At 44.0% G+C, this 25458-nt stretch overlaps 4 protein-coding genes across 4 annotated transcripts; all 4 read right to left on the bottom strand.

Annotated features, from left to right (window-relative positions):
• Positions 1-2096: 2096 nt before the first annotated feature.
• Positions 2097-2535, bottom strand: LOC306979171 (histone H3.2). The gene has a single exon (XM_079578026.1). The coding sequence runs from the start codon at positions 2520-2522 to the stop codon at positions 2112-2114; it is 411 nt and encodes a 136-aa protein (XP_079434152.1). The 5' UTR covers positions 2523-2535; the 3' UTR covers positions 2097-2111.
• Positions 2536-3703: 1168 nt separating this feature from the next.
• LOC306979182 (histone H2A) lies at positions 3704-4119 on the bottom strand (the record flags this gene model as incomplete). The annotated part of the gene is made up of 1 exon (XM_079578037.1): positions 3704-4119. The coding sequence occupies one exon, from the start codon at positions 4117-4119 to the stop codon at positions 3742-3744; it is 378 nt and encodes a 125-aa protein (XP_079434163.1). The 3' UTR covers positions 3704-3741.
• Positions 4120-4965: 846 nt separating this feature from the next.
• LOC306979198 (histone H2B-like) lies at positions 4966-5385 on the bottom strand (the record flags this gene model as incomplete). The annotated part of the gene is made up of 1 exon (XM_079578053.1): positions 4966-5385. One exon carries the CDS (start codon positions 5383-5385, stop codon positions 5011-5013), a length of 375 nt encoding a protein of 124 aa, XP_079434179.1. The 3' UTR covers positions 4966-5010.
• A 9123-nt stretch (positions 5386-14508) lies between these two features.
• LOC306978288 (ras-associating and dilute domain-containing protein-like) lies at positions 14509-21646 on the bottom strand (the record flags this gene model as incomplete). Its single annotated transcript, XM_079576811.1, has 9 exons — positions 14509-14616; positions 14725-14864; positions 14942-15081; positions 16148-16409; positions 17155-17315; positions 19045-19192; positions 19270-19442; positions 21007-21271; positions 21638-21646. The coding sequence occupies 9 exons, from the start codon at positions 21644-21646 to the stop codon at positions 14523-14525; spliced, it is 1392 nt and encodes a 463-aa protein (XP_079432937.1). The 3' UTR covers positions 14509-14522.
• Between the last annotated feature and the right edge of the window lie 3812 nt (positions 21647-25458).

Raw genomic sequence — 25458 nt, 5'->3', positions numbered from 1 at the left:
GCATAGCATAGCATAGCATAGCATAGTATTAGTATAATACAAAGAAGGCCTACTCATGAGTAAAAGAGGTTCTCATTCCAGTGTAGTTTCATGCGCTTTATTCGGAGGACACACGGGCTAATGTCATGTATGTTTCATTTTATTTCACTACTTAATCATGCATTTTATATCCAGTCCTTTTGAACGAGTCTTTACAATGAACGATATGAACGGTTTCGCGCAGGTGAACGGCTTTTTTATTATTTCATTCCTCTTCGGAGGAGGGGCGTCACTTAGTTGTGCATGTGCTTATTTTGCGAAACAAAAGTCACTGCTGGAGTGGGGCAGACGGAGAGAGGAGTGGCAGAGGGACTGTTTGTGAATGCGTGACCGCGGGACGTGAGCGCGGCCTGCGGGGAAAAGTGCGGGAAACAGCGCCCGAATTCTCCAAGTGCACGCGCTCTCCCGGGCCATGGGAGAGAAAAGGCGCGTGGGTACCGTGAGTGACGAGGCGGCTACAGGAGCGACATCACCGCACACACTGCCTCCTCAGTCCGCCCCAGTCTCGGCCCCACGAGCAGCTTAAAGTGAGCATGCGTAAGGTAACGCGTCTGAGAAATAAAAGTCTTAATGAAATAAACTACGGTAACAGAGGAGATCGCGTTGAAGCTCGACCTTTCACAAAAGTTTTTTTCCTCCGCTTGCGCCAATAATGGATAGCTGCAGACCCGGAGCCGGGACAGATCTACCGTGAAGCGAATCCACCGTAATAGTGAGCGCCCTCTGCTGGTAAAGACGGATCTACAACGGTATTTAGCTCATGTTTTACAGTTGTATTGTTGGGATTATTTTGTGTAATTTAGAATGTGTTGACATGGAACTTAAATTACATGAATTATTATTTGTTTGTTTTTTATTAAATTAAAATTGTAAGTAGTTTGTTAGTAGTATGTTTTACTCCAATATTTCAATATGGTGCCTTCATTTGTTCGTAGTAATAAGGAACACGGGACAGAGACAATATTTTGGAACAAAATACATTTTTATTATGGCCATTGCTATCAGTACAGAAAAGGAGGGAAACCATTGGGTTAATAATGTTGGCTTTCAGATGCCATAACAAAGTAAAATACTAAAATGTGTACCTTCAGGGTCTTCCCTGTTTCTTGAATTAAACAGATCTTTCTGTTGAATTTCTCAATTTCACTAAAGCATAAGATCAACACTGTTGTCAATAATGTGTAAAAATGAAATGTATATCATATACATGCAACAATGTGCCATTAATAATGGTGCCATAACTTTTTCAAAAATGTATTTGTCCTTTATTTATCCAGAATAAAACTCGTTGAGATTAAAAATCTCTTTTTCAAGAGTGCCCTGGCGAAGATTCTTTAAAATTAAAATAGCCTATGTAATAATTTGCCACAGAAAGTAAAAGGTACCCTTAATACATATGAAACTTCTCACGTTCGTTGAGTTGATCAATTTCAATCTTCCGAAGAGGTTTACGTTACTTCACTTTAATCATTATTGAAGGGCCAATTAACAGACATTAAGCTCGAAGGGAGATGTACTGCACCGGGTTGCAGATAAATGGCTGAATGGCTAGATGGCTAGTTTCCATCCGTAGTCTCCGAGCTAAATACCGTCGTAGATATGTCCTTACCAGCAGAGGGCGCACTATCGCACACTATCACGGTGGATTCGCTTCACGGTAGATCTGTCCCGGCTCCGGGTCTGCAGCTATCCCCTACTCGCTTGCGCGCGGGAGAGATAGGCAGAGAAAAAGTTGCGTGAATGAGAGCAATAGAAGTTTATTCAGGTCGTGTGACTGTCACAAAAACTCCATAGAGAAATATCGATGTTATACTGTACGTACTCTGAGGGTATTTACTTGATTCTAGGCGGCTCTTTAAAGTGAACGGCTCCCCTCAAAGAGCCATAAATCCCACCACTATCAAGGGCACCTTTATTCTTCAAAGTAAATCGGGCACTACTTCTCTAGTAAACTTTTTCCTTGTAGTTTTCCTGAGTTTGACATGTACAGTGTCATATCAGGCTGAAGCGGCTCTTTAGTGAAGTGGTGGCTCTTAAAAGAGCCGTTGTTTCCTCAGAGGAGCCGGTTGTGTCTAAGCTCTCTCTCCGCGGATGCGCCGGGCCAGCTGGATGTCTTTGGGCATGATGGTGACTCTCTTGGCGTGGATGGCGCACAGGTTGGTGTCCTCGAACAGACCCACCAGGTAAGCCTCGCTGGCCTCCTGCAGAGCCATGACGGCGGAGCTCTGGAAGCGCAGGTCGGTCTTGAAGTCCTGGGCGATCTCTCGGACCAGGCGCTGGAAGGGCAGCTTGCGGATCAGCAGCTCGGTGGATTTCTGGTAGCGGCGGATCTCCCTCAGAGCCACGGTGCCGGGCCTGTAACGATGAGGCTTCTTCACTCCTCCCGTGGCCGGGGCGCTCTTACGGGCGGCCTTAGTGGCCAGCTGCTTCCTGGGGGCTTTGCCTCCGGTGGATTTACGCGCGGTTTGTTTGGTTCTGGCCATGTTTGTTTACTCCTGACTGTGACAGAGAAGAGAACTGCAGAGGAGCGGAGAGGACAGGCTTTTAAACCTCTGTGAGCTCCTCCCTCTGAGCACACACTCACTTTCTATTGGTCACTTTGGAGAAGGGGGAGGGGCTGAGCCTCAGCAGTGTTGGGGAGACTTTGGGATTGTATTTAGTTACAGAACTTAATACTTACAAGAGTTTACGTTGATTTGCGTTATATTCATGTATAAATACGACATATAGTTGCACAAATGTAGTTTGTTGTAACGCCTGTTATAAACTTATTTAACACTAATTAGGAACTGAAATCCTCCTGGCAGATGCTCACGAGCAGATCATGTGACACATGTGTTTACTGTTTGTATGAAATCTTTGTTTTATTTTAGGGAGAAATAGTTCTCTCTTAATACATTATTAAGCTATGCTATGAAGCTAAAAGGTAGTGATTGAGCACTGGGATGTAATCCTTTGATTCGAGGAAAGAAACTAAACACTCTTCAATGAGAGTAACTTTACCAGAATACAGTTACTCAAAACGACTATTCAAAATACATGCAGTAGTTAGCAGCTCCTCAGGCCACTCGAACGGAACCTTTATTATACTTGTAACGATTCTTCTTCTTATATAAAGTATCTCAATTGCTGGGTTGCAGGTTCTAGAATATGATGATGTCACTGGACCCAACGGGGGGCAGGAGCCAGTTTTTCCTATTAACAGCATTACACTTTCACAAGTCGTAGCTAAAAAGAAAATATCTGAATTAAAAAAATTATCATTAACATCAGTCACTGGGTCCATGATCTCTCTGTACAAGACCAAAAATTTCCTCAAAAACAAAATAATTGTTCCTCTATATAATAGTTTAGGCCTTTAGAACAATGTCACCAGCAACCCAGCAACCCTTCAAGCTTCATGTCTGACCACTGGCACAAAGCACTATCATATCTGTGAATTATCAGTGTAGTTGTATCCAGTATGGATTTTCTGTATTGCCACCCCAGGGCAGCTGTGGCTACTTATGCAGCTCACCATCACCAGGTTTATTGTGAATGAATTATAAATGTGTGTCTGGAAACGCGCTGTACCGTGGCCGATGCGTAAAAGCGCATTGCGCACAGTCTGGATAAACTATGATCCTCTGACTGAAGCGGCTCTTTCTGAGGCTGTGGGTGGCTCTTAAAAGAGCCGTTGTTGTGGTCAGTGCCTCGGACACTTTACTTGGCCTTCTCGGTCTTCTTGGGCAGCAGCACGGCCTGGATGTTGGGCAGCACTCCTCCCTGAGCGATGGTCACTCCTCCCAGCAGTTTGTTGAGCTCCTCGTCGTTGCGCACGGCCAGCTGCAGGTGGCGGGGGATGATACGGGTCTTCTTGTTGTCACGAGCTGCGTTTCCCGCCAGCTCCAGGATCTCAGCGGTCAGATACTCCAGCACGGCCGCCAGGTACACGGGGGCTCCGGCGCCCACGCGCTGAGCGTAGTTTCCTTTGCGGAGCAGCCTGTGCACACGGCCCACGGGGAACTGCAGCCCGGCCCTGGAGGAGCGGGACTTGGCCTTAGCGCGGGCCTTTCCGCCGGTTTTGCCTCTGCCGCTCATGTTTAAGTTACTTACTGTGGAATAAAACTCACAGAGAGAATGAGCTGAGACCGAGGCGCTGCGCCTTTTATCTGCGCGAGCGCGGACCTTTGAGCACCGCACCAATCAGCGGCCAGGCTCAGTCTGAGCCCCGCCCTCTTCTCTCTGATCCAAATGTTGGGACTTTTATTTATGTAGCGATAGATTTTTTATTATTATTATTGTTCAAAAGTTTGTGTGAACTCTCGGGCGCAGGTGCCCCCTCTTATTATAGCAGCCTGTACCCTTATGCAGTGAGCCTTTTTTACGCCCTTCCCCCTCTCTGCCCTCCTCCATGGACAGTAAAGCCTCCCCACTCTGCAATCACAGTGAACTGGACTTTGAATTGCTGCATTCATTATATCTATATTCAGTTCTGACGCTTTGATGCCCTTTTGATCTGTTTTGTGATGAGTCTTTGCCAAGAAAGACTGTTCCTGTTTTGAGCTGTAAACAACCATGTACTTTTGACCTGCCATGATTACACAGTGGGTGTTTTTTTATGGGATCCGAGACATGGTAGAAAGAAAAGTGAATTATCAGAGCTGGTAGGTTTACCTTGACTGAGACTTAATAAGCACCGTAACAAATCGTAGGCTATTTATTCATCATAACCAGCATTTAAATAACACGTCCTTCTGTTGCTTTATTTCACAGCATTATATATGTTCATTATTACGTGGAGGTAAAATCCAGCACCATGGACAGGGACGTTTGTTCACATTTCATTACACTGGACAGAATGGTTGGTTATTATGGAGTAACCAAAGATCTTATAAAGACATTTCTCGAACATTCAATCAAGAAGCACAGCTCGTTTAGTGAAGTGTGTGGCTCTTAAAAGAGCCGTTGTGTTGTTAGAGGACGCACAGTTTACTTGGAGCTGGTGTACTTGGTCACGGCCTTGGTGCCCTCGGACACGGCGTGCTTGGCCAGCTCTCCGGGCAGCAGGAGGCGCACGGCGGTCTGGATCTCCCTGGAGGTGATGGTGGAGCGCTTGTTGTAATGCGCCAGGCGGGAGGCCTCTCCTCCGATGCGCTCAAAGATGTCGTTGACAAAGGAGTTCATGATGCTCATGGCCTTGGAGGAGATGCCGGTGTCGGGGTGGACCTGCTTCAGCACCTTGTACACGTAGATGGCGTAGCTCTCCCTCCTGGACTTTCTCCTCTTCTTGCCGCCTTTCCCGGCGGTCTTGGTCACGGCTTTCTTGGAGCCCTTCTTGGGCGCGGACTTCGCTGCTTCAGGCATGTTTCTGTCTGAGAGAGACTAACGACCAGAGGCGCAGCTGCTGCTTTTATCCCAGCCTCTGTGCCCTGATTGGTGGAGCCTCTCTGTGAGCTGGGCAGATGAGAGGACCTCCAGGGGGTGGGGTGGGGGCGGAGTGACTTTTGGAGGGAAACAACAGCTGTAATGGCCACACCACGCATTTGATTGGAAAAAAAGAAAAGAAAGATCCATAATAACGTCACAGCACTCACATTAGTGCCTGTCTGTAGTTTCATATGGTCTTCACATGATGAAACATGTGACCTCCGTTTGTTTATTACATTTGTGCTAAAATGAAATGGGATTCTGGTTTTGGTTCCTGCTCCAGGCTTGTGCAGAAAGTGTCGAATGAATAGACCATAGTTGGACACATTAATGTATGGAGTAGGAAACGTCAGGCTCGGGGGCCACATTCGGCCCTCCAGCATAAAACCTTTGGCCCCCAGGAGAATTTTAAGAAACATTTATTCATAAATCAGAGACCAAATATGTGAAAAGGACTCTACAATGTGGAAAACACTGTCAATATTTTCACAAAGCACCCAATAAGGTCATATATTATGTGCAAAACTTTTCTTTGTAGAAAAAAAGGTGGTTTATAATAGTGAGTTTCGGCCCTTGGTGTTTTGGCACTGAAGAAAATTGTCCCTCCATGACACAAACTTGCCCACCTCTGGTGTAACACTGATCATAAACTGTACACCATAAAGAGCAGGCAGTGAACGCTTTGACGCAGTGGCTGCGCGCATGGAACATATGACACATTTTACGCACAAGACAAGCTTTTTTTTATTGGTTATGGAGCAAACGGGGGCAGGGGGAGGGAGGCGGATTAAAAGTTACGTGAATGAGAGAAACAGAAGCTTAATCAGGTCCTGTGATTGTGAAACTCCATAGAGGGAAATATCAATGTTATCTTGTGTGAAATAGTGACATTTTCGTTCAAACAACGTCCATTCGGAGGGTATTTACCTTCTTTTTTAAATGTTCAGAAGAGCCAGTCTTTAAAGTGAACAGCTCCCGAATGAACGGCTGCCTTCAAAGAACCCCATCAAGTCAACGTCCCATCACTACTTGATACTGGACTCTCAAAATGAACAAATCCACCAAAACTCCACAGACAGTTTGTGTTCTTGTCATAACACTGACTGCGAGGATGATTGTGGTATGAAAGGGGGTGGGTTTGAAGCTTGCCATGTCATTTTATTCTGTGTAAAGAAAAATTAAGCAGCATTGGAAAATACATAATAAAAGCTTCTCTTTAAAGAAGTGGTGGCCCTTAAAAGGGCCGTTGTTTAAGTTCAGATGAAGAGTTAACCTCCGAAGCCGTACAGAGTGCGGCCCTGTCTCTTCAGGGCGTACACCACGTCCATGGCGGTCACGGTCTTCCTCTTGGCGTGCTCGGTGTACGTCACGGCGTCACGGATCACGTTCTCCAGGAAAACCTTGAGCACCCCGCGAGTCTCCTCGTAGATCAGACCGGAGATACGCTTGACTCCGCCGCGGCGAGCCAGACGGCGGATAGCGGGCTTGGTGATGCCCTGGATGTTGTCACGGAGCACTTTACGGTGACGCTTTGCGCCTCCTTTTCCCAGGCCTTTGCCTCCCTTGCTTTTTTTTTTTTTTTTTAAATTCCTTTATTTAAGATTTAGCATTTTTACATATTCATTTTCAATACAAATAAAGTGCATTTCATTCATATAATACAAAAGGTACAATACAGTTTACAATGTTAAAATGTCCCAAGGAAGTTGTTTTGTAATGTCCAGTGATTGTCTTCTTTTGAGTTCTGTAGAGATTTGTTTACAAACTGTTGAACTGTCTATAAAAGTCTGTGTCGTGGTTAGTTTTGATCGTGTCTTCCATATTTTTATTGCAGCTATAGCGATGACCAGTTGGAATAGTTGAGTTTTATCTGAAGTGAAGTTTTCTTGAAAGAGTCCATAGATCACAGAGTTGTAATTAATTGTGAAAATGAGTCCGATGTTTTGTAGTTGAGTCCAGATTTCTTGAGTTCTATAACAGTCTAAAAACAGATGATCTTGTGTCTCGTCTGCTCTACAGTTCGGCATGGGGCATGTTTTTGTTTTAACGTAGCAGCTCCACGACACTATGGCCCGCACTGGCAGTCTGTTGTGGGCCATGAGCCAGAGGGTGTCGCGGATCGACTCATCCGTACGTTTACACAACAGTTTCTTAATTAATACACAGGATTCATCATCGTTGAGGTGCTTGAAGGACACAGTGCCCGAATACATGACATCACAGATTTTACTATACAACATTTTAGACGTCAGACCATTCCAATCAATGTTAAATTTGTCTCTAAAATCACCATAAAGGAGTTTATATCCCGGACCTTGGCGAGCTCTTCCTTTTCGTTTTCTCCACAGGTTTGGATCGCCCACCCATGGAGCGCCTCTGGAGATGGCCAGGGACATGTTCTTTACAAACGCACAGGTTAATTTTATCTCAATATTTAAAGCTCCTAAACCTCCCAATTTTTTGTTTTTATATAAAAGATCTCTTTTAGTGACTTCTCTGGTTGTGCCCCAGATGAAGTTCACACATATTTTGTTAATTTTTAAAATACATTTCTTAGGAGGCGGAAAGACAGTGGCCAAAAACAGTAGTTTGGAGAGAATACACATTTTAATTATATTAATTCTTAGATTGTAGTTGGTTTTTTTATTCTCCCATTTCTTAATTTCTTCTTGAATTTCTACAAGTTTAAGATCCCAGTTCTTTTCAATACAATTATTAGACAAGAGTAGACCCAGTACTTTAATTTCTGGTTTAGTTTGGATATTGATTGTCATTTTATTTGTTTCATCCCCAATCCAAACAGCATCAGATTTGTTTTGGTTTAAAATCGCTCCAGAGGCGTTTTCATACATTTTTAAAATATCATTTAATTGGTTTAGTTCAGTTTGGTTCTTAATTATTACAGTGACGTCGTCAGCGTAAGCTAATGCCTTAAAGGGTTTAGAGGCACCTATAGTTATACCGGTGATGTTTGGGTTTTTATTAATAGTGGAAATCAAAGGATTTATAGCTAAAATATAAAGAGCTGCACTCAGAGGACAGCCTTGTTTCACCCCACGGTTTATGTGGAAGGGCTCAGTTAACACACCGTTTACATTAGCACACACTTCAGATTTAGCATAAAGACACTTAATCATATTAATAAAATCATCAGGGAAACCGTATTTCGCAAGAACAGACCATAAATAGTCTCGAGACACATAATCAAAAGCTTTTTTCTGATCAAGACCGAGGATATAAAAGTTATGATCTTGGTTGTTATGGATCATTTCTCTTAAAGCACATAAATTGTCCCACATTAGACGCCCTTTAATAGCACAAGTTTGTTCTTTTTCTATAATGTCTTCAAGAACATCGTGCATTCTATTCATAATAATCTTTGCTAATATTTTATAATCCGTATTCATTATTGTTAGGTGTCTATAATTATCGATTTCAGTTTTATTTCCTTTTTTATAGAGCAGACACAGTACGCCTTGGTAGAAGGAGTCTCCCAACCGCCCGCCTTTCAGACCCTCATTAAAGTAATCCGTTAATAACTGGATCACGTCATCATTTAGCAACTGGTAGAATTCAGTGGGCAGGCCATCAGGACCTGGGCTTTTGCCTGAGTTGAGCTGTTTTATTGCACAAGAGACTTCATCTTTGGTGATGTCTCCGAGGAGAGGGGTCACATCCAGGAGGGTCGGAGGAGAGATCTCCCCTAACAGGGAGTTCACACAGTTGGTGTCGATTGGAATGGTCTCGTACGCTTTGGCACACAGGTCTCGGATAACTTTTCTTTTCCTATTTTCGTCAGAGATGAAGTTTCCCTCATCATCATTTATGGTTTCAATGAATTTGCTTTGTAGTTTTTCTTTGTTGGACTTAAGGGCTTGGACTACATTTCCTCGACCATCGATTTGAGCATTTTTAAATACATTAAATAACATTTCAGAGTTGATCTCATTAATTTGTTCCTTTATATTTTTCATTTGAAGTTCGTCTGCAAAAGTTTTATCTTTCATTTGTTTAATTGATATCAATTCTCGGACTAAACGGTCATAATTTTGGTTTTTGATTAGGTTTATTTCTTTGGATTTAAATTTAAAGAAGGCTGTGATTCTCTGCTTCAGAAGCTCCCACAGCTCGAGGTTTGACCTGGTTAAAACTTTCAGCTGGACAACACGGGTTATTTCCTGTTTTAATTCTGAGAGTAACTCTTGATGTTTCAGACACTGCGTATTCAGTTTCCAAAAGCTTTTTTTCTCCGATCTTCCATAGTTAATGGTCGAACACACCATCAGATGGTCGGAGAAGTCAGTCATTATGGTTTTATAGGACAATATTTTAACATTTGAAGATGTATAAATTCGGTCAATTCTAGTTTTAGATTTAGAATCGTACCTAGTGAAACCATATGCGTTTGGTTTTAAATCACGAAAAGCATCAATTAAATCATGTTCTTGACTTATTTCTTTCAAGAGTTTCCCTTCTTTACTTGTTTTATATACAGTGCTTCCAATACGGTCTTTTTCATCAGTGATAATGTTAAAATCACCACAAATAATCGTGGTATAATTAACCGTTAAAATCTCTCTCAGTTTTCTCAGTAGTTTACACTTTTTATGGAACTGTTGAGAAGTATAAACATTAATCAGTCTAAATTTATGGTTACGACAAAAACAATCCACCATCAACAGTCTCCCAGGAATAATTTCTCTTTTCTTTAAAACAGTTACTTGATTATTTTTGAAAAGGATTCCGACCCCGTCAGCTTTATCCTCTCCAATAGAAATTATACTTTTACCTTTAGACCATAACTTACAAACATCATCAACATCCACAAAAGTATTAAGCCTCATTTCTTGGACAAATAATACATCATAGTTAGTATCGTGCAGGAATTCTAACTTTTGTTTTCGAAAAGTAGATGATTGAACACCACGGATGTTCCATGTGGCAATGTTTAAAGAGGACATCAGGAAGAGGGATTTTTATTGGCACGTTTTTCAAGGCCATGGGATCTACTCTTTCTTTTTCGTTTAGTAGACTCTCCTGGAGCACCAGGCTCTGAGCTGGAGGTAGACGCCGACTCGGGAGAGCTAAGGGGATCTTGGTTGGAACTTTGGTCAGAGACGGAGCTCTCACTTGCACTTTCGTATTTTTCTTCATCTGAATTTGATTCAATTGAAACCTCACCTGAGGAGCAGAGCTCAGAGGATGGAGGGTGAGAGAGCTCTTCCTCAGGGGATGCTGGGAGAGGAGGCCAAAGCTTCTGAGACAGGAGGCCATTGGGATCATATGAATCGGCTTCATGTAGAAAGGAGGAGGTCTTGTCGCTGACTTCACGAGGGAAGTCCACGGTCGGGGCGCTGGCTCCAGGCGGAGTCTCGGCGGTCCCGGCGCTGGCTCCAGGCGGAATCTCGGCGGTCCCGGCGCTGGCTCCAGGCGGCGGGTCGCTGCTCCGGCCTCTGGCTCCAGGCGGCGGGTCGCTGCTCCGGCCCCTGGCTCCAGGCGGCGGGTCGCTGCTCCGGCCCCTGGCTCCAGGCGGCGGGTCGCTGCTCCGGCCCCTGGCTCCAGGCGGCGGGTCGCTGCTCCGGCCCCTGGCTCCAGGCGGCGGGTCGCTGCTCCGGCCCCTGGCTCCAGGCGGCGGGTCGCTGCTCCGGCCCCTGGCTCCAGGCGGCGGGTCGCTGCTCCGGCCTCTGGCTCCAGGCGGCGGGTCGCTGCTCCGGCCTCTGGCTCCAGGCGGCGGGTCGCTGCTCCGGCCTCTGGCTCCAGGCGGCGGGTCGCTGCTCCGGCCTCTGGCTCCAGGCGGCGGGTCGCTGCTCCGGCCTCTGGCTCCAGGCGGCGGGTCGCTGCTCCGGCCTCTGGCTCCAGGCGGCGGGTCGCTGCTCTGGCCTCTGGCTCCAGGCGGCCGGATGTTGTTCCGGGCTCTGGCTCCAGGCGGCGGGTCGCTGCTCCGGCCCCTGGCTCCAGGCGGCAGGATGTTGCTCCGGCCTCTGGCTCCAGGTGGCGGGTCGCTGCTCCGGGTTCTGGCTCCAGGCGGCGGGTCGCTGCTCCGGGCTCTGGCTCCAGGCGGCGGGTCGCTGCTCCGGGCTCTGGCTCCAGGCGGCGGGTCGCTGCTCCGGGCTCTGGCTCCAGGCGGTAGGTCGCTGCTCCGGCCTCTGGCTCCAGGCGGCGGGGCGTTGATCTGGGTACTGGATCCAGGAGGTGGATCAGTGTGATCTGGATCTGGCTGTCTGGACTGATGAGGGTGTTTAAACTTGTTTGCATATGAAGAGGGGCATGTGAAAAAAGTATGACCACTCTTATTGCATAAAGTGCACAGTGCATCACAGGTGCAATCTTTAGCTTTATGCCCAAACTGCCCACATTTCCAGCACTTGATGTATGGACATTGCCTCAATTGGTGATCAGCTGATTGACAGATAAAGCAGGTGGTTTGTTGACCGGGATAGATTATTCTGCCATTATAAGGGCCCAATGATATTGAGTTCGGAATTTGGATAACGAGTCCTTTTGAGTCTTTTTTCAGCTGGACTTTGTATTTTCTTATTCCGTACCATATGCCATACTTATCAAGTGGTTTTGTTTTTTGCATGATCGTACAGTACCTTTGTAGGTACAGCTCGATGTCCTCATCGGAAATCCTGCCGGTCCAGAATTTAACTACAATGAAGGTTGTGTCCAATTGTATGGATGACTGAATGGACCAGTCCTTCCATTTTGCGTGGGAAGATTTGGAGGCATGTAATTCCAAAAACCGCCTCAAGGGGGCTTCACTCATAAAACAAAGCTCAAAGTCCCTTTTGTTTGGCAGTGTGATAAACGAATAAATGTCCCTTGCATTTAACCAACAAGACTGGAAAAGTAGATTATCACCAACATACTCCCTGCTGGGTGGGTCTCCTTGGCCCGAGTATTGTAAACGAGCCCAGAAGCGGCCAAACTGTGAGGAAAAGGGGCGCCCGAGAGATTTGCTTTGAGCCATTTGGCTCTCATAGCACACATAACTCACTTGCCTCCCTTGCCTCTTCCGGACATTTTCTCTGTTCTGTGAGTTCAGGACGATATCTAATATATATGGATGCACCATTCCAGGAAGTACTGCAATACCTGGTCGATGCGTGGAGTGGACGGAGCAAGCCCCCTGATTCCATCCCCTGATTGCCTCCCTTGCCTCTGCCAGACATCGTTACGAGTCGAAGAATGACACGTGGAATGACTGTTGGCTTCAGCCCCTCACTCTATATTCATTGACTGAGAACCTGAAGGAAAACACGTGCGCACGCTGGCGCCCTCAACTGGATAAAATGTGCAACTCGCCATTTGTCGCCCATTACTCCCTTTTTTTTTTTTCTTAACCCTTGTGTGCCCCATAATGCAGAGTTACACTCGTGGTCACCTGGGGTCATTTTTGACCCCATTTTGTTTTTGGTTTTGTTTTGGTTCTCCTAATGATTGTATTGACATGATAAAATGTTTATATGTAAATTATGTTGTTTACTGAGTCTTTTGCCGTTGATTGTGGGGTAAAACAAGTATGTCCAATGACTACAGCACTTTATATTTTTGTGATTTTGTGATTTTTGTGATCAACCCACTCATTTGAGCTATTAATAAAGACGTAAATATTACTGGTATACCCTAACCTGGCTAACACCAGGCTGCTGTGTGCGCTCGAATTATTTCGAACTGCACAACAGCCTGGGGACCATGGCCAAAATCTCCGGTGGATTTGGGAACCAATCACAGAACGAGGACGGACGGCAAGACGATGACGTGCTATTCGATATATGGAAGCTTGTAGTTTATTTACGGATAATAAAAAAAAAGTTTATTTACGGATCCAACGTGACAGCAGCAGACACGATGGTATTTTTTGATCAAGCTTTAGACCTTGTTCTAAATAATTTAGCTCAAAAGTTTACAGCGGGTACGTCATACGTCATGGCATACGATGATACGATTGGCCATGGCTACGTGCAGACGCATGAGACTTTTTTTTTTTTTTTTCGTATCGCCCAATAAACGAGTATGGACGATCGTAAACCACACCTCTCCTACGAGAAAATGAATTGGTGGTCCCCAGACTAAATATCACTTGTGATTTTAGTCTGGTGTTAGCCAGGCTAGGTATACCCATAGGCACAGCATAGAACATCTAGGCTTTAGCCTACGCTGACGATGTTACTGTCATCATCAAAGACCTATCCTTTATCTGGGGCCGGGTCGTGGAGGCAGCAGTCTAAGCAGAGATGCCCAGACCTCCCGATACACGCACCTCCCCGAGGCGACACCAGGCTGGCTCAGAGGTCCCTCCAGCGTGTCCTGGGCCTTCCGCGAGGCCTCTTCCCAATAGGACATGCCTGAAACACCTTAGCTGGCTCCTTTGAACGTGAAGGAGCAGCGACTCTACTCCGAGCTCCTCCCAGGTGACTGAGCTCCTCAACCAATCTCGAAGGGTGCGCCCAGTGATGGGCCAAATGAGCCGAGGTATCGACACATGTATCAAGCACAGAACGCAACACCTTGGCCAAGTTGTATCACAAGCACATAGTTTTGAGAAGAGGCTTTTGCTGTCTGCACCCGGCTTTTATTGTTTCAGGCTAAATTTAGTCATTAAACACCAATCTGTTGTAAAAACTGAGGATCAGGTTTCAGATTAAATCTTGTATTCCCTATTTAGGTAAAATAAAATAATAGATTTCATGCAGCTTTTATTTCAATGAGCGCAAAATTTCATAGCAACAGGAAATAAATGTTTTCATGTTTTAGTTTAGTAAAGGGCAGCGACATAGTTAAATGAAATCAGTTCAATGCACAAAAAATCTCTGCAGAATTATGCAGTTCTATTTACCACCAGCAGAGAGCAGTATAATCACAAAAATGACTGTAGAATCAATCATAAGACTTTAGCATTCCATCCATTCAAGTGAAAATGTGTTTGTAATAAAAAGCTACAGGCCCATGAACGAAACGTCATTCAGAACAAGTGTAAAAGCATGTTTATTATAATTTCAACTGACATATAAATACATGTGACTGGTCTGAAGCTGCCTGCCATGACTGAACAGCCTCTTCTCATACACTCAATACTGAGTCTGCACGGCCTTGGTCATCCAGTTCGATCGAGCCACAAGTAAGTGCACCGTGTCTCCTGCCGACTGGATCAGCTCCTTCCCCCTGAAACACACAACAAACACTGAGGCCACAAAGTCTAAGAACACCTGGCAAACCTTCTCCAACAGTCTCTTAACCACAGACAAAACAACTTCCGTTTGCGTGACTGACCCTTGGTAGTCCAGAGGCTGCAGGCTGACCCCATTGACGGCCAGGATCCTGTCTCCCGGGGCCAGTCTCTTGCACAGATCAGCGGGGGAGTCCGGGAGCACCGCGCTGATGAACAGGCCGCTCGCCTTCACCGCCAAGTCCTGCACAGAACACCAAGTACGCAGGGTTAAAGAGAGAACTACAAGACTGAAACTATACAAGTCAAGCTAATCCTGACCCGTGTGTCCAGCAGAGCCAGTCCGATGCCCCTCTCTCCACGCTCCAGTTCCAGGCTGAACACCTCATCGTTGTTGTTGTCGTCGAAATCCCACCCGTCTTCCTCTTCCTCCACTAAAGGCTTCATGCTGGAGCCATCGGCTTTGAGAGCGGGCGGACGCACAGAAAGAAGAAAAAAGATAACATTTCAAGTGAAAGTCTAAACTGTGTGAAAGGCTTTTATTTTCAGTCAGTTGGCATCTGAAATGTTTTGAAGATTGAAATGCACTATTACAGACTTTGGTCGGGACTATCTATCTATCTATCTATCTATCTATCTATCTATCTATCTATCTATCTATCTATCTATCTATCTATCTATCTATCTATCTATCTATCTATCTATCTATCTATCTATCTATCCATCCATCCATCCATCCATCCATCCATCCATCCATCCATCCATCCATCCATCCATCCATCCATCCATCCATCCATCCATCCATCCATCCATGCCATTGGAGATCTCTGGCCTTTCAACACAAACTATTTAGCCCGTAATGCTAAGCTAAACAAAGCTAGCTTGTTTCTGCTCTGGGAGATGAAGTTGCATCTACTGCTGTCATGTTGGATCTGTAAATAAAGTTGTTGTTTTTATCCGTAAACAAACTACAAGCTTCCATATGTCGAATAGTGTGTCATGGTCTTGCCATCCCTCCTTGTTCTGTGATTGGTTACCTAATCCATGCGAAAATTTCAGCCATGGTCCCCAGGCTGCTGTGCAGTTCGAAATGATTCAAGCGCACACAGCAGTCTGGCTTTAGCCAAGCTAACTGTACCCCACAATAGGGCCCAACCTTTGGGTATATTCCAATATCCATTATCAGCCAATAAAAATGAGTCCTCCCTTTACTTCCTTGGCCTCAGGGGGGGCGGAGAAACATCGTGGAGAAAATCGGTCACAAGTTTGTTTCTATTTTATATATTTTATGTTGCAGAATTTTGCTTAGAATTTTGGAACTACAGGAGATAGAGACCATTGGTATCCACTGACTTTTTGTCTTTCAAACAAGCTCTGAAGAACCTACTAATCATGAATGTCCTGAATAAAATAGCGCTATGCCCTCGTACAACTCCAAACTTCACAAACTCACTTTATCGACTACAACCAGGCACCAGAATACACCTTTGAACACATACTGTAGAAAATCCCTCAAACATGCTGCACCTTCTTTGTGCACGTCCTCACTGGAGCTGCGTGGACTGGCCTCCTTGTCTTGCGTTGGAAGTCCTTCGGGGAAGCTCTGATGCGGTGTGCGTGGGGTATTGGGAGGGGTGAGCAGACAGGGGTGCCCGCTCTCCTCATCTTTGTTTTGAAGCTGAAGATGCTGCAGACTTTGCGATAAGGAGCTGAGGCTGGGGTGCAGGGGGCTGGTGGGAGATGGAGGAGGAGTGCCGCTGTGCGCTTTAAGGCCGGACTCTTGAAGGGCCTGATGAAAGGTCAAATAGATCCATGAATGTGGGGGTTTGTAGAAAGGGGAAAGCAAAAACAGAATGCACAAAAGCTTTATTATTCACACATTATACAAATCATCTGTGAACCCAAACAGCCAGGCTTCCCCCCCCCCCCCCAGTAAGGTATTCTTCACCTAATTTGCCTGATTTACTGAGATTTATATACAACTAGTTCTGTTTTAAGCACACATGTTATGGGGCAGGATTGTGTGGAAAACATATTAGCCTCACAACATATTTTTATCAGAAAGTATTAAAACAAAGCCAACCTGTAACAACACTGTCTGCTCGGTTACACTGCCCTCACTCCCCATTTCCACCTCAATATTTATCTTGTCGCCGCAGCTGCTCGGTTGTATGGTCGAAGTCGTAAAGCCTATTATTCCAGCTGTACTCTTTGTTTTTGCTCTAACTTGAGCAAAAAAAAAAATCCCATTATGAGTGAATCTGGACGTGGCAATAGCTTCTGTTTTTTTGTAATTAATCTCAACTTTACCTCAACCTTTTAACCCCCGCCTTAAGTTCCATAAGCCTATAGGCCTTAAAAAACAATAATAATCTAAACTGATCTTTTTGCTGTTCAACTATTATTTTAAAGCTATGTTGCTCTTACTTGAGTTAATATTACTTTATTTCTCCGTCTTTTGTTTAAAAAGGCCAGTCGATCGTCTGAAGTTTCATTCTGAAGAACTAAATTAAAGGCTTTCCTCCTGTGTTTACCTGCAGCTCAGTGCTTCCACATATGTGACCGATGAACTCCTTGAGCGCGTCCAGCTGTTGCCTCAGGCCCGGGTCTGTTACCTGTGCCCCCAGGTGGAGGAGGAAGCCCCCGTCTGGCAGCACCAGAGGGTGGTGGGTGTCGAAGCTCTCCAGGATGTCGCCTGGGAATGACACAAACGGAGTTCAGGATCCTCGACTGGATTGGGATTACAGTCATTTTTTGGACGGTTATTTGACTAAATTTAATGTGAAGCCTGAAAACCACTTATTTTGTGATTGTAAAATAGAAACAATATACAAAAACTAAACTAAACAAAACTAAACAGAATAATGAAATATAAGTCGAGCACTAAGACAATGAGAGGCACGTGTTCAACAGTGATTTCAGGAGGCAGAGGGCCTGACCTTGTGTTTCTAAACTCAGACTATAGCATAGCCTGTAGAGCAGAGGTTGGCAAGTTTGCATCACAAAGGGCCGATTTTCATCATCGCCAAAACGCCGACGGCCGAACCTCTAGTCTCGCCAACCAGACTCCGCTTCTTTACAGAAGAGGGTCTGGCAACACACGCGATTTCAAAGGAAGTGACGCAGCGATATGGAGCCTACCGACCAATCAGAGCAGCTCCCTGAACGGGCGTCACGTTGTTGCGCCTTTGTTTTGTAGTTTTTCAACACAAGCAACCACTTCACGTAATGCTCCGGTATGCTTGTATTCTTAAGTTTTTCTGACATAAACGACAGAAGTCATTTACTGAACTCCGTGTGGCAGGAGCGCCATTGTTAATGTCCGAATGACGACAACTTTCTTGTCGCTGTTTCTGTCGTCACATCCGCTATGTTCTCATTGGCTGCTATGCGCTTCGGTTGTCCCACATTAGTCCCGCCTCAAGCAGTAGCTTTTCTACGACAGGGTCGCCAGACTAGTCTCCTGTTTATTAATTAATAAACATCGGAGATTAGTCTGGATGCCAGGCTACCGAACCTCACCAGTGTCACTTAAAGTTAAGAACCATTTCCTACAAATGCCAATGTTTGACATCAGTGGTTCTAAAGTGGCTCCGAGACCCGCCATTACCTTCATGACAAGCTGCCACCCAAATAAAACTGTCATTTGTCATATATTGTATAAAATATTGTATTTACCACATGTTTTTATTATGTTTTTATAAGCCGTAGATTTGCTTTTAAGACTGAAATTATGATCAAAACAACCCAACAATGTTAACTTGAACAGACTCCAGTGTGTTTCCGTGTAGTTTCAGATGGAAAGTATTGAAAAAAAGTTCCCTTTTCTCGCGACCCACTTTTGAGTCCCGACCCAGCAGTTGAGAATCACTGTTTTACATTATATATGACCAAGTGGGATGTTCTGCAAGGACCTTTAAAAATACACTATAAAAACACACTATTTCTCACATTGTTAGAGTACTTTAACAGGTATTTGCATAATAATATTTCTCAAAATCATCTTGGGGGCCAGAGGTTCTGTGCTGGAGGGCCGGATTTGGCCCCCGGGCCTGACGTTGCCTATCTCTGCTGTATAGGCTGTACATCTGAACACCGGACATGGACATTTTATGTTGCAGAATTTTACTTAGAATTTTGGAACTACAGGAGAATGAGACCATTGTTTTCGTTTTGGTATCCACTGAGTTTTTGTCTTTCAAACAAGCTTTGAAGAACCTACTAAACATGAATGTAATGAATATATCAGCCCTATGCCCCTCGTACAACTCTAAACTTCACAAACTCACTTTATCGACTACAACCAGGCACCAGAATACACCTTTGAACACATAGAAAACCCCTCAAACATGCTGCACCTTCTTTGTGCACGTCCTCACTGGAGCTGCGAACAATGTGCAGCATTTTCCTCGACTAGAACTTACACGTGTGCTGGGCGGCCGCTCGGTCCAGGACAGACGGGCTCCAGACCCGCCGGGCCTGGTGCGATACGGGGCTGTAGAGGCTCAGCAGGTGGTGCAGCTGGGCCGGATGCAGAGCACCGTGCAGCGAGCGCAGGGAGGACCAGCACGTCTGCTCCAAACACAGGGGAAGATGTTTATAAAAAACAACAGAGAGCAGCAGGCGTTCCAGTGGTGCGACGGCCTGACCTTCAGCAGAGTCTTGCGGGGCGTGGCCAGCAGGTTGATGGCAGACGATAGTTTGACCGTATGGTCTTGGGCCAGTTCTCCCAGTCCGGTGTCGTGAGCCCAGTCCAGGATGAGGTCCAGGCTGGCCCTCAGGTGGACCCCTCGGGACCACTGGTAGAAACCCTCCTCGGAGCCTGCACAATAAGAAAGGATTCAGACACATGTTTTATTGAAATGTATGTATTTATCCAAGTAACAAATGACTTTTGTAAAGATTTTGAGGATCTGTACTGTTTGGAGTCTTTATAGAAATGAAGTGGAGAGGAAAGTGTTATATTTATCTATTATGATGTGGTGGAGTAAAAGTAAAAAGTTCTCAATAAAAAACCTCCTCAAAGTAGAAAGTCAAGTTGTCTATGAGTTTTGTTTGCTTTAAAAGAGAAGAGGTTTTGTCCCCGTCGTGTTGCCGTACAGGAGGGCACATTGGGTGCAATTGTCATGTTTTTGATGTTTGCTGTTTTCCAAACACTTATTTGAATGGAAAACAGTTCAGTACTTTTAACTTGAGTAATCATTTAACTGAGCAACTTTTACTTTGATCGGAGTAATATTTGGCCAGTAGTATCTGTGCTTTTTCGATTCCAAGTATTGTGAGCAAAACATATGTTTTGGATTCGTAACCGAATACAAAAAATTTAAAGCAGTCTGAAAACCTCTTCATGATTAAAGTTTCTGTGCACATACTCAGTAAAGACTGTAAAGTTCAAAATACTGCAGTTCTCGTCATCACCAGCAGAGAGCGGTAAAATCCCAATAATGACTGGCCATGAGGACTAAAATATTCATAGGGCTGGAAATATATATACCTTTTTCTTATGATAATTAAAAGCTGTGTTGTAACATGTCATGCATATTAATGAGCCTGCATAACTACTTTTACAGTCAATAGTAACATGAACTCTGCCAGGACAAGAGACAAGCCCCGCGAAACACTATGACACTATTAAAAGTCTTAAAAGGCTCTTTCATGCTATTTTATGTAACAAATACATTTGTGTAAATAGACCCAGCCAGACAGTTAGTTTGCAACTTTTGAAAACAAGACATGCCTTGTATTTTAATTTGTGATTACTTATTGCAAAAAAAAACAAATTTATTGGACCTTATGTACAGCAATGTTTCATTGCAATCAAAACGCACTGCCCGATCAAAAAAGCTGTAATATTTGGTTGTATTGCCTTTAGCCTTAAGCGTTGTTTCACAAAACGTCTGCAACATCCAAAGACCCAGTGTTCCGTTGCCTTTTTCACCAAGATCTTGTATTGATGATGGAAGAGTGTGACCACAGTGCAAAGCCTTCTCCAGCACATCCCAAAAATTCTCCATAGGGTTAAGATCTGGACTCTGTGGCAGCCAATCCATCTCTTGCTCCCTGAACCACTCTTTCACAATGTGAGCCTGATGATCCTGGCATTGTCATCTTAGAATATGCCTGTTCTGTCAGAGAAAAACTGATGGAATAACCTGGTCATTCAGGATGCTCAGCCGATCTCATTCTTTGGGCTCAGAGTGTTGCTGAACCTCCTGGTGGACACTTGTGGTCAGGCAGTGTATTTTCATTTAACTGTAAATGTTAAGCAGTTCATGTTTCAGTTTTCTCTCAAATAATAGAGCTCGTCGTGGGCATGTTTTCAAAAGTTTCCTATAAACTAACTTTTCCCTAAAAGAGTTTTCACTAAGCGAGTTGCGAGCCCAAACCTCTCTCCATGAGCGAGTTGAACAGCGACGCGTTGATGAAATAGAACAGATAGGCGATGAGCTGGGCCGATAACTCCGGATGCAGTTGGCTGTCCTGAAGCAGTCCCCATGTGTTGCTGAGGACCCCCACCACCCGCCGGACCTCATCAGGAACGTGGAGAGCGGGACCATCCAGGCCCGGAGCGCTCCCTGTGGGCTCGGGGGTATCCGGACTCTCCCTGAAGGGGTTACAGTCCAGAACAGGCGGCAGGAGAGGGTACAACACCTGGAGGAAGAAAATACATGTGTAGTTGTGGGAATGCACAATATTATTGCAATATTTTTCCACTTAAATTCAAACATAGCAAGACCTAAAAACGCACGATTGACTGATTGATTTTTGAGCCTGTGAAGTTCATGCAAAAGATCCAATGCAAAACAGAAGCCTGTAGAAGGGACCACTCCCCCTCTGATGGGAACACGCTTCTCCATGGAAACAAAACAGAAAAGACGATTCCTGTGGGCTCTTTGCGGTTGGCAAAGTTCACTTTATGCTGTAGACTTATTGATTTCCGAGGTAAAACAAAGCCTTCTGCACTGCAGCTCAATTTTCAGACCACCCAAACTTCCTCTACCCTCACATTACTAGTACCAGACACATTACTGGTGTGCGTGAGTTAAAGTGTCTTACCCAGGGACACACAGCAGGGATTTGAACTGGCAACCCTCCAGTTTATAGACCATTTTACTACACCACTGATGCCACTGAAAAGTATCTAATATTCAAAGCAGACCTCCGGTGTTTAACATACGCCACAGTTTACTGCATCCAAACCAAGTTTTACTCTCTGCTTTTGCTGCCTGGTCTTGTCAAGCTCTGAGTGAGTGACGGGGGATTCAAAGAGATCACAGGCAAGTGTGAAGTTTCAGAAGAAGCAGATGGCTGACATTCAACACCAGGTCATGGGGAGGAAGCGAAGTACAGCACCATAGATCTGGCATTCCACGAGCAGACTAAGCACAGGGAAGAGGGAGATGGAAGGAACTTGCTCCTGGCCTATGCACTGAATGGAACAAAGAGGCTAGGTCAAGTAAGTCAAAAGCAGTGACGTGCGGTGAGGTTTTCGACTGCTGTGGCACATGTTGTATAGACTCCAATATAAAGTCAGCAAAACTGCAGCACTATGCGATTTGTAGTCTCTGGTAGCTGTGTACATTTTCCTAACATTGAAGTAATAAGAGCAATTTCTAATAATTTTCAACTAAAAATGTATTTTCACAAAATAGCAATAAAAAGACTCGGATGACATTAACGGGGCACAAACTGATAAGTTGTTGACGGTCGTCCCCGTATAGTGTGGAGGGCCACAGATCAGTGGTCAGTGCAGTGATCCTTTCTACTCGATGCATTTAGCAGAGGTTTTCCTGTTCCCCACACCTTTCATTAGGCTTGGAACAATAATGGCAGCTCTTTCAGGTTAAAATCATGTAGAGCTATGAAACCTGTGGTAAAATGTGCCATCTCTGGCAAAGTGTGCCAATTTATTTAGCGATAGAGAGTTGCCAATTGCATCTTCAAAAAGCCGGTTTGATCAATAAAGTTTTCGCTTTTAATCATTCTTTACGTTTAAAACACCTCCCCATGAACTGTGCAGACATATTCGACATCTGAGAAAACAAATCATCCAAAAATATATATTATAGGAAATCACTATCATAACAGTTTATTGTATATTGTATGTATTTATTTTGTCTGCCTCCCTTCACCCACACTGGTCCAAAGGCATTATATTGACAATCGCGCACAGGAATCGTGATCAAATAGAAATTGCGATCTACTACCGGCCACCCGTGGACGACGTCGTCCAAGTCTGTCCTTTGCATTTGACCCTTTCTTCCCCCAACGCTTTTCCAGACCGTGAGCTAGAATCTTGGTCGGGACAGTTTGTCTGGAGGATCAGTCTACTGTACATGCTTTGAATAGTTGGGGGACAAAACAGAGTGCTTGGGGGAAGTCCATCCAGAAACACAGACAGAACATCCAGAAAGGCTTCAACATGGCTCAGGAATCGAACCTCCTCACTGTGCCAGTTCAGTATAAAGATTAAAAGTCATTAAAGTAGTTGTTGAGAAGTTCAGTTATCCATCAATCATGAGTAACTAGATTCGTTGCCGCTCTTGTAGTTTCTTTTGCCAAGTCTGCATGCTCCTCACAATGTTCACTTTGTTCTACTACTTCCTTTTCAAGTCTTCCGGGGCCAGAGCCAGCTATAGATTCCTCCAAAAGGCTGAACATAAGTGGCGTGGGCAGAGCATGGCACCGCTACAAGCTCGCTGAGAGATGACTTCTGAAGGAATCCACCCTGAAAAGATCCTTTTACGCGTGCGCTAAGGCCGGGCCAAACTGCTGAAATGACTCCTGTCTAGGGCTGGGTACCATGACTTTTTTTTTTTTTTTTTAATATCAGCACTTTAACCTCTTACCACCCACTTAAACCAAATGCATTCTGTCCTCTTTTGGCTGTGTAACACCTCATTTGAAAGCCAAGGCCCACAAAACTGATCTTTTTACCCGCGTTGTTGCTGTGTTGTGTCACCTTTTGTAGGGTTTTTTTTTTCTCGCATTTTTGTTGAATATTTGTCACTTTTTGGTTGAATTATATCACTTTTTGGCTGAGTTTTTTGTCACTTTTTGTTGAATTTTTGTCATTTTTTTTGTTGAGTTTTTGTCATATTTTTGTTTAATTTTTGTCACATTTTTGTTGAATTTTTGTCACATTTTTGTTGAATTTTTGTCACTTTTTGGTTGAGTTTTTTGTCACTTTTTGCCGAATTTTTGTCATTTTTTTTGTTGAATTTTTGTCACATTTTTGTTGAATTTTTGTCACATTTTTGTTGAGTTTTTGTCACATTTTTGTTGAATTTTTGTTGAATTTTTGTCACATTTATGTTGAATTTTTGTCACTTTTTGTTTAATTTCTGTCACATTTTTGTGGAATTTTTGTCACATTTATGTTGAGTTTTTGTCACATTTTTGTTGAATTTTTGTCACATTTTTGTTGAATTTTTGTTGAATATTTGTCACTTTTTGGTTGAATTTTTGTCACTTTTTGGTTGAGTTTTTTGTCACTTTTTGTTGAATTTTTGTCTTTTTTTTTGTTGAATTTTTGTCACATTTTTGTTGAATTTTTGTCACTTTTTGTTGAATTTTTGTCACATTTATGTTGAATTTTTGTCACATTTTTGTTGAGTTTTTGTCACATTTTTGTTGAATGTTTGTCACATTTTTGTTGCATTTACATCCTTGCTTTCTTCTTATTTTTTGTGCCTATTTTGGTGTTTTTTTCCCTAGAGGCTTTTTGATTAGGGTAAAGCCAAACTGGAGAAAATGGGATCCGTTCAGGTGGGAGTTAAGAGGTTAACAATACTTGGTTTTCGATACAATACCTGAACGATACCTATACAGAAATAATTGTCGGGTTCATCTCCAGTGTTAAGAAATGTGTGTAAAATGGGGAATAATTTGGGGAAAATGGGAGAAATTGTGGCAAAATTAAGGAAAGATTTTGTCTGAGTTTTGTTTGTTTTAAGAAAAAAAAAAAGTGGGGAAATAGGGATAATATTAGCAATGAAAATGAGAGAAAAAAATTGGGAAACGAGAAAAAAATACGGAAAAATGGGGCAAACATTGGGGGGGGAAAAATAAAAATGTGGGGTAAAAATTGCACCAATAGCAGTTTTTGTATTTTTGTATATTATTTTTATACTGGTAGTACCTAAACCTGTTTTTCTACACCAGACTGGTAATGTTTAACAGTATCCAGCCCTATTCCTGTCACACATGGACCGACGGGAATTGAAGCCAAGTAATCTTTCGTAATCCAGCAGGGAGCCGCTGCTTTCGGCGAACATTGATTATGGGATGTTTGCGCCGTGTTGACAAGTAAACAGGCCTTTAGCCGCAAAGCTGGATGAGTCTCTGACGTGCCTCGAGATGAATTGCAAAGTCCGCGGCATCTTTTGTTTTCCGTGACCGCAGCCATTTCGGCGGACAATGGAGAGGCGAGTGGGGGACGGCCGCAAGTGTAAACATGAGGATTCTAATAATATGTTGTGTGTGAGTTGAATCCGAAAGTTTGGAATTTTTGGAGTCGCTAGATATATAAAGCAACGATCGCCAAACAAAGAAGTGCTGCACAATGACTAAGCAGGATAACTACATGTGTATTTTTATAACTGCTGAAGTTATAAAACTGAACAGAACAAAAACATACGGACAAGACAGTTGATCTGAAAGAGCTGCAATTTCAAGTTTATCGTGGGGTAGTTGAGCAGGTCGTCGTTGTGATCGGAAGGTCGTGGGTTCGAATCCCAGCGCCCCACCTTGCCTTCATAGTGTCTCTATGAATGAAAGAGCGAATGGGTGACTGGTTCCTTACTGTAAAGCGCTTTGGGCCTGATAAAGGTAGAAAT

Source organism: Gobius niger (genome assembly GCF_951799975.1).
Source record: "Gobius niger genome assembly, chromosome: 19".
Lineage (NCBI taxonomy): Eukaryota > Metazoa > Chordata > Actinopteri > Gobiiformes > Gobiidae > Gobius > Gobius niger.
This window is presented reverse-complemented; position numbering and strand designations above follow the sequence as displayed.